The sequence below is a fragment of the Mus pahari genome, chromosome 1, assembly GCF_900095145.1.
Source record: "Mus pahari chromosome 1, PAHARI_EIJ_v1.1, whole genome shotgun sequence".
Taxonomy (NCBI): domain Eukaryota; kingdom Metazoa; phylum Chordata; class Mammalia; order Rodentia; family Muridae; genus Mus; species Mus pahari.
The window spans coordinates 70,768,496-70,783,812 of NC_034590.1; the positions used below are offsets into that span (position 1 = coordinate 70,768,496).

The following is a 15,317-nucleotide window of genomic DNA, read 5'->3' on the forward strand; positions in this document are numbered from 1 at the left end:
TTTGTTGATGGCTTAGTCCCTGGGAGCTCTGGGGGGTGTTTGGGGAGGGTCTGGTTGGTTGATATTATTGTTCTTTGTACTAGCTAGTTTTGTGTCAACTTGACACAGGCTGGAGTTATCACAGAGAAAGGAGCTTCAGTTGGGGAAATGCCTCCAAGAGATCCAGCTGTAAGACATTTTCTCAATTAGTGATCAAGGGGGGTGGTCCCCTTGTGGGTGGTGCCATCTCTGGGCTGGCAGTCTTGGTTCTATAAGAGAGCAGGCTGAGCAAGCCAGGGGAAGCAAGCCAGTAAAGAAACATCCCTCCATGGCCTCTGCATCAGCTCCTGCTCCCTGACCTGCTTGAGTTCCAGTCCTGACTTCTTTCAGTGAACAGCAATGTGAAAATGTAAGCTGAATAAACCCTTTCCTCCCCAACTGCTTCTTGGTCATGATGTTTGTGAAGGAATAGAAACCCTGACTAAGACATTCTTCCTATGAGGTTGCAAACCCCTTCAACTCCTTCAGTCTTTCTCTAACTCCTCTACTGGGGACCCCAAGCACAGTCCAATGGTTGGCTGAGTATCTGTCTCTGTATTTGTCAGGCTCTGGCAGGGCCTCTCAAGAGAAAGCCATATCAGGCTCCTGTCAGCATGCACTTCTTGGCATCCACAATAGTGNCTGGGTTTGATGTCTGTATATGGGATGAATCCCCAGGTGGGACAGTCTCTGGGTGGCCTTTCCTTCAGTCTCTGCTCTACACTTCATCTCCATATTTGCTCCTGTGAGTATTTTGTTCTCCTCCTAAGAAGGACCAAAACACCCACACTTTGGTCTTCCTTCTTAAACTTCATGTGGTCTGTGAATCTTATCTTGGTTATTTGGAGCTTTTGGGCTAACATCCACTTATCAATGAGTACATACCATATGTGCTTTTTTGCAACTGGGTTACCTCATTCAGAATATTTTCTAGTTCTATCCATTTGCCTGTGAATTTCATAAATTCATTGTTTTTAATTGCTGAGTAGTACTCCATTGTGTAAATGTACCACATTTTCTGTATCCACTCCTCTATTGAAGGACATCTGGGTTCTTTCCAGCTCCTGGCTATTATAAATAAGGCTGCTATGAACAGAGTGGAGCATGTGTCCTTACTACATGTTGGAGCATCTTCTGGGTATATGCCCAACAGTGTTATAGCTGAGTCCTCAGGTAGTACTATGTCCAATTTTCTGAGGAACCACCAAACTAATAGATTTCAGAATTGAGAGTTCATCTTGGTAGATTTTTCCTTTGACCAGTACGAAGTGTCCTTCCTTATCCTTTTTGATAACTTTTGGTTGAAAGTCAATTTTATTCTATATTAGAAGTCTACTCCAGCTTGTTTCTTGGGACCATTTGCTTGGAAAATTGTTTTCTAACCTTTTACTTGAGGTAGTATCTGTCACTAAGGTACATTTCCTGTATGCAGAAAGATGCTGGGTCCTGTTTACATATCCAGTCTGTTAGTCTATGACTTTATTGGGGAATTGAATCCATTGATGTTTAGAGATATTAAGGAAAAATGATTGTTACTTCCTGTTATTTTTGTTGTTAGATGTGGAATTATGTTTGTGTGGTTAGCATCTTTTAGATTTGTTGAAAGATTACTTTCTTGCTTTTTCTAGGGTGTAGTTCCCTCTTTGTGTTGATGTTTTCCATCTATTATCCTTTGTAGGGCTGGATTTGTGGAAAGATACTGTGTAAATTTGTTTTGTCATGGAATATCTTGTTTTCTCTGTCTATGGTAATTGAGAGTTTTGCTGGGTATAGTAATTTGGACTGGCATTTGTGTTCTCTTCGGTTCTATATGACATCTGCCCAGGATCTTCTAGCTTTCATAGTCTCTGGTGAGAAGTCTGGTATAATTCTGATAGCTCTGCCTTTAAATATTACTTGACCTTTTTCCCTTACTGCTTTTTCCCTTATTTCTTTGTTTAATGCATTTGGTGTTTTGATTATTATGTGATGGGAGGAATTTCTTTTCTGGTCCAGTCTATTGGGAGTTCTGGAGGCTTCTTGTATGTTCATGGTCATCTTTCTTTAGATTAGGGAAGTTTTCTTCTTTTTCTTCTTCTTCTTGAGACAGGATTTCTCTGCGTAGCCTGGCTGTCCTGGAACTCACTTTGTAGACCAGGCTGGCCTCAAACTCAGAAATCTGCCTGCCTCTGCCTCCCAAGTGCTGGGATTAAAGGAGTGCGCCAAGTTTTCTTCTATAATGTTGTTAAAGATATTTACTAGCCCTTTAAGTTGGGAATCTTCGCTCTCTTCTACATCTATTATCCTTATGTTTGGTCTTCTCATTGTGTCCTGATTTCCTGGATGTTTTGGGTTAGGAGCTTTTTTGCATTTTGCATTTTCTGTGACTGTTGTGTCAATGTTTTCTATGTTATCTTCTGCCCCCCAAGATTCTCTCTTTTATCTCTTGTATTCTGTTAGTGATGCTTGCATCTATGACTCCTGATCTCTTTCCTAGGTTTTCTATCTTCAGGGTTGTGGCTTCTTTATTGTTTCTATTTCCATTTTTAGATCTTAAATGGTTTTAATTCATTTCCTTCACCTGTTTGATTGTGTTTTCCTATAATTCTTTAAGGGATTTTTGTGTTTCCTCTTTGAGGGCTTTTAGCTGTTTACCTGTGTTCTCTTGTATTTCTTTAAGGGAGTTATTTATGTCCTTCTTGAAGTCCTCTATTATTGTCATGAGATGTGATTTTAGATCGGAGTGTTGCTTTTCCTGTGTGATGGTGTATTCAGGACTTGCCATGGTGGGAGAATTGGGTTCTGATGATGCCAAGTAACCTTGGTTTCTGTTGCTTACGTTCTTATGCTTGCCTCCCGCCATCTGATTATCTCTAGTGCCTCCTGCCCTCGCTATATCTGACTGGAGCCTGTCCTTCCTGTAATCCTGGTTGTGTCAGAACTCCTCAGAGTCCAGCTGTCCTTGTGATCCTGTGATTTCGGGATCCTGTGATCCTGAGATTCTGGGTGTGTCAGAGTTCCTGGGATTCAAGCTGCCTCTGGGACCCTGAGAACCTGGCATGACCAAGATCCTGGGATCCTGGGTGTGTTAGAGCTCCTGGCATTTGAGTCTCGGGCGGGATTCCTGCATCCCTGGATCCTGCTGGTCCCAGTTATTCCTGGTGGTTTTGGAACAGATGTTGTGTCCCTGATCCTAAGGTCCTGGGTGTGCTAGAGCCTCTTCTGGGTACTATGGGACTGGCTGCAGAGTTCGTGCCCAAGGTAAACAGGCACAGACCAGAAGGAGGAAGCAGTATTCTCTAATATAGTTCCTGGAGGGAATGGCATCTCCCAAGGACCAACACTTGGAGGCTTTTGGACAGTTTGCCTGAGCATATTACAAATGGGAAGAGGCAAAGCTCTTTCAGAGACTGCAGCCCAGAGCCAGGGCTGCCGTCAAACCACCCCATGTCCTGCTGCCACCTAAGCTGATACTGATCCTTCCCAGCAGCTGTTCTTTGCCTTTGAAAGTTCCTGGAGTATACAGCACAAAGAGCACACAGCATTCTGTGCTTGTTAAATGGAATCTTTTATAGGACTGAAAACTTATGAAATCCAAGTGCCTTTGGTTTATTTTTATTGTTTGGAGGAAGAGCCTCACTATATACATAACCCGAGTAGCCCTAGAACTCACTACAGTGTCTAGGTAGCTTAACTGCAGCCCTCCTGCTGTTCTCCCAAGTGCTGAGATTACAGATGTGTGCCACCATGCTGTTTCCAAATGGCTATTTTTAATAATAACTAATGATGATCAATACTATAACCAGAATCATGTCACCTGCATATGGAGTCAACAAATACACTGACCCAAGACACCCTTAAAATTTTCTGTTTTTTAAGCTCAGGAAACATGTCTTTTATACAAACTAAGCCAAAAGGATGAACAGGAGGAAACCTGGCTAGAGTGCAGTTAGGTGCAGGGCTGGTTTCACAGAGTTATTGAGGTTTTTTGTTTTGTCTTTTTTAACCTATTATTTTTTTCTATCTGTGTATAAATATGTATGTATATGCTTATAACATAAAAATGCAAAATATATAAACATATAAAATATATGTTATTCATTCTTATTGTATGAATATTTGGCCTGCATGTTCCCCACATGTGTGCCTGATCCCCATGGAAGTCAGAAAAGGGCATCAGATCCCGGGAGATGGAGGCTGTAAGCGCCCCTGTGGGTGGCGGGAATCAAACCCAGGTCCTCTGCAAAGCAGCCATGTCGCCAGCCCCCTCTTCCTACTCGCTTATATTTCCTATCTCCATTTATGTTAAGGCTTCATTAATTTTGACCCATTTAAAAAATAACTTGAAGTGTTAAGAAGGCTACATAAAAATGCTGAAAATACACGACTCAAAATACATACAGCAAGCATTAGATGTCCAAATTGTTGTGATTAGAATTGATATTAAGCTGTTATTTTCTATATGAATACAATTATATTTTTAAAAAGTCCTTTCTTGGACTAGTGAGCTGAGTTGGAGGGTGAAGGTACCTGACCACCTGATTTCAATCCCCAGGACCCACACGATGGAAAGAGAAAACCAACTCTCAAAGTTTGGCTTTTGACTGCCACATGTGTGTCGGCATATGTATGTGCTTGCACACATTCTAAGAAATAATAAAACATAAGTAATGAAAAATGTTCAGGCAAGATGTGGCCCAGTCATATGCCTAATTAGTTAAGTTTAGACTATCCATCTAACACTGGGGACATGCTTGTATCTGAGCATTGTTCTGCGTAAGGGATTGCAGAGGATAAAGGAAAGTAAAATACACACTTTAAAAAAAATCTAATTGAGGATATTAAGGTGTACATCGCTAATGTCAAAAACCAGCACATATGTCAACCTGATGGTATACATACAAACCTCATCACACACAGCACAGTATCCCAACCTGTTCTTACTCGTCTTTTGTTGGGGTCTCCCACCTCCACTAATCACTCTCCCTCTAAACATTATATTGCGCCCCCTACAGGCGCATAGGGCCACCAGAGAATTGCTACGGAGAGGACCTCCCCAGATCTCCCAGAATGCAGCATCCTCGGACCACCTACGATCCCTCGGACCGCCCACTATCCCTTGGACCCACCTATGATCAGACCACCGCCGCCAATTTCAAAGAGACTCAAGGGTGGGCTGGGAATCTTTCCATGTACTTAAGCAGAGTCCGGTTATTAAAAATCGAGCCTTGGTCAGTGTTCATTGTCAAGGCTTCCATTTTCCTTTTGCAGCCTATTCCCTTTTAGGATATTCCCGCCCTTCAGTACGGACCTAGACCGGAGTGTTTCTGCGGGCGGGAACACTCAGTCTTTCTTCGGGTCCCTTAATCTTTCCACAGATTCCACTGTCCCATTCAAAATTACTTCCTCCATCTCTACGTGGATGGACAGCGGTGCACTGCTCTTAGGCTGCACAGTCAGTGAGTATTCCTGGTGCCATGGTCTGCAAGGCAGGGCTCTCTGAGGCAGATGTCCACCAGATGTGACCCACTGACCTGCTCCAGACAATGGCCACCAGATGTGCGTGACCCACTGACCTGCTCCAGACAATGGCCACCAGATGTGACCCACTGACCTGCTCCAGACAATGGCCACCAGATGTGACCCACTGACCTGCTCCTGACAATGTCCACCGAGACGTGTGTGACCCACTGACCTGCTCCAGACAATGTCCACCAGATGTGACCCACTGACCTGCTCCAGACAATGTCCACCGAGACGTGTGTGACCCACTGACCTGCTCCAGACAATGTCCACCGAGACGTGTGTGACCCACTGACCTGCTCCAGACAATGTCCACCCAGACGTATGTGACCCACTGACCTGCTCCAGACAATGTCTACCAGACATGCGTGACCCACTGACCTGCTCCTGATAATGTCCACCCAGACGTGCGTGACCCACTGACCTGCTCCAGACAATATCAACACAGACGTGCGTGACCCACTCCAGACAATGTCCACCAGATGTGTGTGACCCACTGACCTGCTCCAGACTTGTTTTCAGCCCCGCTGGCTCGTCCCTTTTTTTCTGTTCATCAGTCTTCCTCTTCCCGACTTCGGAATCCTCCTGCAGTAGCTTGTGTATCTGATCATCACAAGCTTTTTCTTCCTGTAACTTCTCCCCTCTCAGCTGAAAAACACAAACCACACAGAGTTTTAGGGAATCCTCGATTTAAAAACATCTTTACAGACCAGATCAAGTGGCAGTCTCCAGGGTGACTCTCTTATTAGACATGGCCACCCTGACTGTTAAGTAAATCTGCTTTTACTTGGCCCCAGCTCAGTGGTACTCAACTTTTCTAATGTTGTGACCCTTTAAAGAAGTTCCTCATGTTGTGGTGACCCCAAACATAAAATTATTTCATTGCTACTTCATAACTGTAAATTTGCTATTCTTATGAATGGGAATGTAAATCTAATATGCAGGCTATCTGATATGTGACCCCTGTAAAAGAGTCATTTAAACCCCAAACTGTGTTGGGAACCACTGCTCTAGGGAAACAGAACAGGATCAAACTGTTGTGTATTCTTAAGCAACACAAAACCATAAAAACTAGCTATATAACTAGATTTACTCACATAGGAAAAATTAAAACTTAAACCTAACAAATTTTTACTGCTGAAGTTACATATAACTGTACTAGGCCAGAGGCAGGAGCAGCCACAAAGCCTGTGACGAGCTGGCTGTGTCTATTAGCAACAGCAGCGACTCTCCCCAGGTCCAGCATCCTGTATGCTGTGTTCATATCTTATGGTCACAGGATAGGCCAACAAATACACAAGGCCTACATAGAAATCTACAGCACAGATATACATCTCCTCATTTGGGAAAGGCAGTGTTGCATTATGCAACTAGCAGAGCACTTTTAATAAAAACCTGAATGATATTAGGCAAGTGGTTAATCACTTATATAACTCAAAATAGGGGCCTCTGCATCCTACTCTAAGAAAACCACGATTGTGAGTATTCTCAGGTTCACAGAGTGTCCTGCTCTAAGAGAACCACGATTGTGAGTATTCTAAGGTCCACAGAGGGTCCTGCTCTAAGAAAACCACGATTGTGAGCATTCTAAGGTCTACAGAGGGTCCTGCTGTGCTCTTACAGAGTATCAAGCAATTCTGCCTAGTTTCATTTCATTTTTTACTGCTCAAAGTTTTAATAAATTTAAATGGAATAATATATATCCCAGCTACTGATAAGCTACTTACAGTTTCCATTTCTTGTAAGAAGATAAAGCTAAGAGGCCGCCTACACTCGGAATAGGCAGAAGACAGTCAAGGGGGATAGCTGCCACTACGATGACCAAGGATGTGATGGAGAGATGGAGTGTACACTTGTACACTATGAAGAGAGGAAGAACTGGAGATGCCACAGCAATGAGGAACAGCCTGACATTAGCCTGAGGCACGTGGTGAGGTCTGGGCCTGTGCCACTGAGTACCCTGTCGGTGACCCAGCTGCAGTGGTGGTCTGTGTCAATGTCTGTGGCCCATGTTACCACCAAAGGCCGTGTGGAAGCCACTGCCCAAGGCCATGCTGATGTCTAAGGGGTGAGCTGAGCTGACCCCACCTCTGGCACACAGGAGAGCTGGCACCACCCCTCACCTGGGCGGCACAGGAAAGCTGACAAGTTCATCAGCTCAGTACCACCCAGGCCTAGATCCAGGGCTTTGAGCTGACCCATCTAGGAGCTGCTAGAGTATGTGAAAGATCCAGTTCTGCAGAACCAAAGCTGCAGGATCTCCATGACAAAGGGCGACAACAGGCTATCTGCAAGGAGTCCCAGTGTGAATCCAGTCTTGACTGTGGAACAGAAGCCAGAGTCCTTGAACCAGACCAATGACTCACTGCATGAGCACTGGCAGGTAAAGTTGTATTCTACACTGTGTTAAGCTGCAGCTTCACAGTGAGGGTTTTGTGGTGGTGTTGTTTTGGGTTTTTTGTTTTTGTTTCCTTTTGGTTGAGAGGTTGCAAGGGTGGAAGGCAAATATGGAGGGACTGGGATTGGAGTGCATGATGTAAAATTCACAAAGAATTAGTAAGTTTTAAAAAGATAACGTTAAAGAAACAAGACTATTTTAAGGTTAGGTGTGGTCTGTTTTTAATTAATTAGTCAGTGAATTATTTACTTGTGTGTACGTTTGCACAGATGACTAGGTGCAAGTCAGGAAGCCATGGTGCATGCGCTTGCTGACAGTTGCGGGAGCTTGTTCTTTCCTTCTGTATGGGCCCCAGGGGCTGAACTCAGATGGTCAGGCTGGGCAGCAGCTGCCTTAACAAACTGAGTCATCTCACTAACAAAAGGTCTCCCTGTGTAGCACAGGCTAGCCTTGAGCTCAGGGTGTTCCTCCCTTGGCTTCCCAAGTGCTGGCATTACAGCCTTGTACCATTACACTTAGTTAAAAATCATACTTCTGACAGGCGGTTGTCTCTAGATTTAAATAATAATAATAACCCATAGCAACAAAAACAAAACAATAGAGCCTGGTTTTATTCTTCCCATTTCTATAGGTCTGACTCCTGTAGCCTGAACTAGTCTCTAAGTCACTAACCCTACTTCAAGCAGTTATATACCAGCAGGAAATACCACTTACACTGCAGTGAAGTGGACTCCCAGCTCCACCCAATTCAAATGAGACCATACAGGAAGAAGAGCAAATCCACAGACAGGAACCAAGACGGAAGTCAGTGCTCACAGCCCGTCTCAGAGATTCTTGTTTAGAGACCAACCACAAACAACACACAGCTGGGCATCGTATTTTTCATGGGATACAGAGGAAACACGAGATCAGGCTTTAGCATCACCATAATTACATTTGCTAACTGTGTGCCAGGCATTGAGCTAACGAACTTGGCCTCTGTGTCCATTACATCTCTACCCCTGCCCATGTTTCGCTCACACCTGAGGCTGCGGGGGAGGATCTAAGAGCTTGGGGTAGCACATGGAAGCTACAAACTGCCCCCACAGGACTTACCCTGCTCAGATCTTCATTTGCATGTATGGCTGTAAAGTGGTGTTGAAGAGGTGAGCACAAGAGGCCCCCTGAGCTGTATTTGAGACTTTAGCCTCTAGAGTAACATGAGACCATGGGTAGAGCGCTAGTAAACTAGCTGTACTTACAAGTGTCTATGAAAACCCCAACCTCTACCTGTGCCCGGACCAACATCTTGCTCAAAAGTAACAGTCTTTGACACTTTACAATAAAATCATTTTATCTTCTCGAGGCTTAGGGGATCATCTCACTTAGAGCCTGAGCTGGCCTTGAACTCCCCAGCCTGCTGCCTCAGTTTCTCAAATGCTGGGAGAATAGGCATGTGCCACTGTATCTGGCCTAGCTTTGACTTACGAACACAGAGTATTCTGGTTTTTGACTGCCATCCTTCCTTCACCATTCCAGGAAACTGAGCTATGTGCAGTTTCTCATCTTGCTCTTTGTTTCCTATTGCTCGATTTTAAAACCATCTGACCATCTATTATTCATAGATACCTGGAGGCTATTTAAAAATAAGCTGGTATTCTTGACGACTTACCTAGGGATATGCATACCACAGAACAGACTCGAAGAACCCGTGAGTCATCTGACGTGGGCATGTGGCCAGCTTCTCAAGCTCACTGTACAGACTACACTCCACTCCCACCTGCAGCTCCTCCCTCCTGCCAGGAGGACAACAGTCGCTCCCAGATTCTCCACCACTCAGTGCTCTATTTTTGCCATCCTGTGGGCTGGTACTGCACTACAACTTTGAGAGCCAGGCCTGCAGAGCACTTTCCTAAGCTCATTATTTGTACATCCTCTTTCTGGCATGGTTAGGCACGTCACATCTTTGCCTTTCTAATAAGAGTTACTTATAGTTTTTGGAGATGAGGACTGTCAGGATAAAATATACACATACATGTGTCTGCATACATTTCTCTGTTACAGCTTACATATGTTCATTAAAAGTCTATGTGTTCGGGCTGGTGAGATGGCTCAGCGGGTAAGAGCACTGACTGCTCTTCTAAAGGTCCTGAGTTCAAATCCCAGCAACCATATGGTGGCTCACAACCATCCATAATGAGATCTGACGCCCTCTTCTGGTGTGTCTGAAGACAGCTACAGTGTACTTACATATAATAAATAAAAAAACAAAAACAAAAACAAAACAAAAAGTCTATGTGTTCAAAATGTAACCCTCATATTTGCATATTAGTGGTATTTGGAGGCAGGGCTCTGAGAGATTAGAATTCTGTGTTCACATTCTTTCTAACATCTTGGAGCTGCTGTCTTTTCAGCCATGGGAGAGGATGTAAGGTGTTGTCTCTGTGGTTTTAACTAGTATTTCTCTGATGGCTCATGACACTGTCTTCATGTCCTTAACAGGCTATGTTATTTCATGAAATGACTGTTCAAACCTTTTGCTCTTTTATAATTTTATTTATTTACTTACTACCTTATTAGCAAGTACAATAATTTTTATATATATTCTGGATACAAGTTCATTGTTACATACACATTTTGAGAATATTTTCTCCTAACCTTTGCTTTGCCTTTTTATGTCTTAAATGACAGATTTAAAGAGCAAAGTTTGTGGGTTTTGTTTGTTTTTACATTTTGACAATATCAATATATTGGTTGTCTTAGGGTTACTATTGCTGTGATGAAGCACCATGAGCAAAAGCACCTTGTGGAGGAGACTTGTGGAGGAGAGGGCTTATTTCACTCACAGCTCCATGAAAAGTAGTACGAGCAGGAACCTGAGCAGGGCGGCAACCTGAAGGCACGAGCTGATCACTCATCAGGGCTTGCTCAGCCTGCTTTCTTACAGAACCCAGGACCATAACCCAGGGATAGAAATACCCACCATGGGCTAACCCCTTCCCCTGTCAGTCATTAATTTAGAAAATCCCCATGGGCTTGCCTACAATATTGTGGAGGTATTTTCTTAATAGCATCCTGTCTGATGAGTTTATCCATATAACTGAGTTTGTTATTACATATTGGTATTTTCGTCTATTAGAAAGTTGGAAACATTGTTATCCTTTCTATAAAACCCCTGGCTGTCTAGTCTAAGATCAAGACCTTACTGTTTCCTTCTTGCACTTTAGTTTTACACTTTTTGTTGGTTTGGTTTGGTTTTGTTTGAGACAGACTCTCACTATGTATCCCTGGCTGTCCTGGAGCTCACTATGTAGACCAGGCTAGCTTTGAATTCACAGAGACTTACCTGCCTCTGCCTCTTGAGTTCTGGGATTAAAGTGTGCGCCACATCGTCCAGCTTTACACTAACTTTTAAAGGCACTTTTTATATATAGCATCCACTCTTACTTACTTATTCATGAGCTGTTGAGTCTGCTTCACAGTTGTTCAAAGACTATCTTTGACCATTAAATGACGTTAGTGACAGCAGCTGACTCTTGACAGGGACTGTATGCTTGTGCCTTCCCATCCCCAAATTTGTATTTGAGATTTTAGCCTCTAGAGTAACATGAGACCATGGGGTAGAACTCCTGATGGCACTGATGCCCTTATAAGGAGAGTCAGCTTTGTCTTCTCTCCCTCCGTCCCTTTCTCTTTTCTCTCCTTTCTCAATCTCCCCCGCCCCCAAACCCCAAACCCTACCTAAGGTATAAGCTGAGAACCACTAGCACTACTTTGAGAAAATAAGAAATCAATAGAAATTGATGGGTCTAAAGGTTCAATTAGATTAATGCAATTTAATGCAGTCCTAATCAAAATTCTAACAGGTAACTGGGTGGTGATGGTGCTTGCCTTTAATAGCACAATCACCAGAGGCAGAAGGATCTCTGAGTTCGAGGCTAATGGATGTAATGTAACATCCAGAAGATAAGAAACATAGGAAAAGATTCTTAGCATCACAGTCTAGGGGAGACTGTCTACCCAGGCTGCGCGGCCCCTGCTCTCCAGCTACCTGGGCTGTGCTGCACTAGCTCTTCATTTCTAACTACAACTTTTCAGTCTTCCATTTCTTACCCATGCAAAAACCGAGAGGGTCACTCACTATGTGCTCATTTTTTTAATACTAATAAGAATAATTGATAATTATATATTAATTTACAAGTGCCAGCAGTATTTCATAATAAGGGTAAGCTAGGGAATATGGTATTCATTTTAATGACTAGGAAACTAAGACATACAAAGATTATGTAGTTTGCCTAAATTCACCCATTAGTAAGTTGCAAAAGTAGAATTTCAAGTTGGGCAGTTGGCTCTGCAATATTGCCTCTTGGTTTAGATTAGTATTAACTGTACAATGCATATCACTTGATAAATATCTGCATTTTTAAAAGCCTAAGATAAACAAGTAGATTTTTAATTATAAAAAAGAGTAAGTGAGCCAGGCGTGATGGTGCCCACTTTCAATCCCAGCATTCAGACCCAGAGGCAGGTAGAGTTCCCAAGTGTGAGGCCTGCCAGGTCTACAGATTAAGTTCCAGGACAACCACAGATAGACAGAGAGGCCCTGTTTTTGTTGTTGTTGTTGTTTTGTTTTATTTTTGTTTTTTTTAAAGTGAAAATTTTGAATGTATTTTAAAAATAGTTTTGTTTTAGTGTTTTTGTTTGTTTGTTTGGTTGTTAGTTGGTTGTTGGGTTTCTTGAGACAAGGTTTCCCTACATGTAGCCTTGGCTGTCCTATAACTCTCTCTGTAGACCAGGCTGGAAAAGGGCCATAAACTGGGCAGTTGTAGTGCCCAGCACTTGGGAAGCAGAAGCAGGCGGACCTCTGAGTTTGAGGCCAGCCTGGTCTACAGAGTGAGTTCCAGGACAGCCAGGGCTACACAGAGAAACCTGTTCTGAAATATCCCCCACAAAAGGGCTACAAAGATGGCTCAGCCCTCATTGCTTTCCTAAAAGGACCCTGGTTCAGTTCCCACATCAGGTGGCTCATAATTGTATATAATGCCAGCCAGCTCCAGGGTGCCAACTCCCTTTTGGGCTTCCATGGGCACCCACACACATATGGCAGATATACAAACACACACACACACACACACACACACACACACACACACACACACACACAAGTAAAAATAACTCTATAAAAAAGTAATAAAAGGGGCCGGGCGTGGTGGCGCACGCCTTTAATCCCAGTACTCGGGAGGCAGAGGCAGGCAGATTTCTGAGTTCAAGGCCAGCCTGGTCTACAAAGTGAGTTCCAGGACAGCCAGGGCTAAACAGAGAAACCCTGTCTCGAAAAAAAAAAAAAAAAAAAAAAAGTAATAAAAGATAAAAATAAATTTTTGTAGAATATTTTAAAATTCATTTTTAAAAGTTATTTCTGGCTATTATAAATAAGGCTGCTATGAACATAGTGGAGCATGTGTCCTTATTACATGTTGGAGCATCTTCTGGGTATATGCCCAGGAGTGGTATTGCTGGATCTTCTGGTAGAACTATGTCCAATTTTCTGAGGAACCACCAAACTGATTTCCAGAGTGGTTGTACAAGCTTGCAATGCAACCAGCAATGGAGGAGTGTTCCTCTTTCTCCATACCCCCTCACCAGCATCTGCTGTCCCCTGAATTTTTGATCTTAGCCATTCTGACTGGTGTGAGGTGGAATCTCAGGGTTGCTTTGATTTGCATTTCCCTGATGACTAAGGATGTTGAACATTTTTTTAGGTGCTTCTCAGCCATTCAATATTCCTCAGTTGAGAACTCTTTGTTTAGCTCTGTACCCCATTTCTTAATAGGGTCATTTGGTTTTCTGGAGTCCAACTTATTTCTAATAGCCAGAAGCTGGGAAGAACCCAGATGTCCCTCAACAGAGGAATGGATACAGAAAATGTGGTACATTCACACAATGGAGTACTATGCAGCTATTAAAAACAATCAATTTATGAAATTCTTAGATAAATGGGTGGATCTGGAGGATATCATCTTGAGTGAGGTAACCCAGTCACCAAAGAACACACATGATATGCATTAACTGATAAGTGGATATTAGCTCAGAATACCAGATACAATTTGCAAAACACATGAAACTCAAGAATAAGGAAGACCAAAGTGTGGATACTTCGATCCTTCTTAAAAGGGGGAACAAAATATCCATGGAAGGAGTTAGTTACAAAGTGTGAGTTAGAGACAAAGTGTGGAGCAGAGACTGAAGGAATGACCAACCTGAGACTGCCCCCACCTGGAGATCCATCCCATAAACAGCCACCAAACCAAGACACTATTGCATATGCCAGAAAGATTTTGCTGACAGGAGCCTGATATAGTTGTTTCCTGAGAGGCTCTGCCAGTGGCTGGCAAATACAGAAGTGGATGCTCATAGCCATCATTGGATGGAGCACAGGGTCCCCAACGAAGAAGTTAGAGAAAGAACCCAAGGAGCTGAATTGCAGCCCTCTAGGAGGAGCAGCATTATGAGCTAACCAGTATCCCCAGAGCTCCCTGGGGAGCTAAATGGAGTACTAAACCACCAATCAAAGAAAACACATGGTTGGACTCATGGTTCTAGCTGCAAATGTAGCAGAGGATGGTCTAGTTGGTCATCAATGTGAGGAGAGGTCCTTGGTCTTGCAAAGATCATATGCCCTAGTACAGGGGACTGGCAAGGCCAGGAAGGGGAAGTGGGTGGGTTGGGGAGCAGGGCAAGTGGGGAGGGGATAGGGGATTTTCAGAGAGAAAACTAGGAAAGGGGATAACATTTGAAATGTAAATAAAGAAAATACCTAATAAAAAAAAGTTTTTTTAAAAGTTATTTCTGACTTTTGGTCTTGACATTCAGGATAACACTGGCACTAACGTTTTCTACACGGCGACTGAAAATGTTGGAGGGGCAGTGACAGTTCAGTGGTAGAGCACTTGCCACCATCAGAAGGGCAAAAAAGTCGAACATCATTTGTTTTAAACCTTTATTTTCATGTGTATGAGTGTTTTGCCTGTATGTATGTATGTATGTATGTACGTATGTACGTATGTATGTGTACCATCTGAGTGTGGTGCTGGCAGAGGCCAGAAGGGGCACTGGATTCCCTGGAATGGAGTTACAAAAGGTTGTGAGCTGCCATATGGGGGCTTGGAGTTGACCCTGGGTTCTCTTTCAGATTGATCTGTATACAGTATCTACACATCTATAGTAAACACGGTTTGGCTTTGGTCTTACTCCTCAGCCCTGGTCAGCATTCTCTCACTGTGTAGTATGAACTGGCCTCAACTTGAGATCTATCTCAGTCACTCGAATCCTGGGGAGACAGGCAAGTACAACTGTGCCCAGCTGCTGTAAACAACATTTAAACATGATTGCCAGGTGTCCTGCCTACTGCTGACTTCCC

At 43.3% G+C, this 15,317-nt stretch overlaps 1 protein-coding gene across 1 annotated transcript in view; it reads right to left on the minus strand.

Moving 5' to 3' along the window:
- Rnf169 (ring finger protein 169) overlaps positions 1-15,317 on the minus strand; it is a 63,392-nt gene that overhangs the window by 15,262 nt on the left and 32,813 nt on the right. Inside the window, exon 3 of the mRNA XM_029537170.1 lies at positions 6,022-6,168. Within this exon, the coding sequence (XP_029393030.1) occupies positions 6,022-6,168 (147 nt within the window). The remainder of the gene's footprint in view (positions 1-6,021; positions 6,169-15,317) is intronic.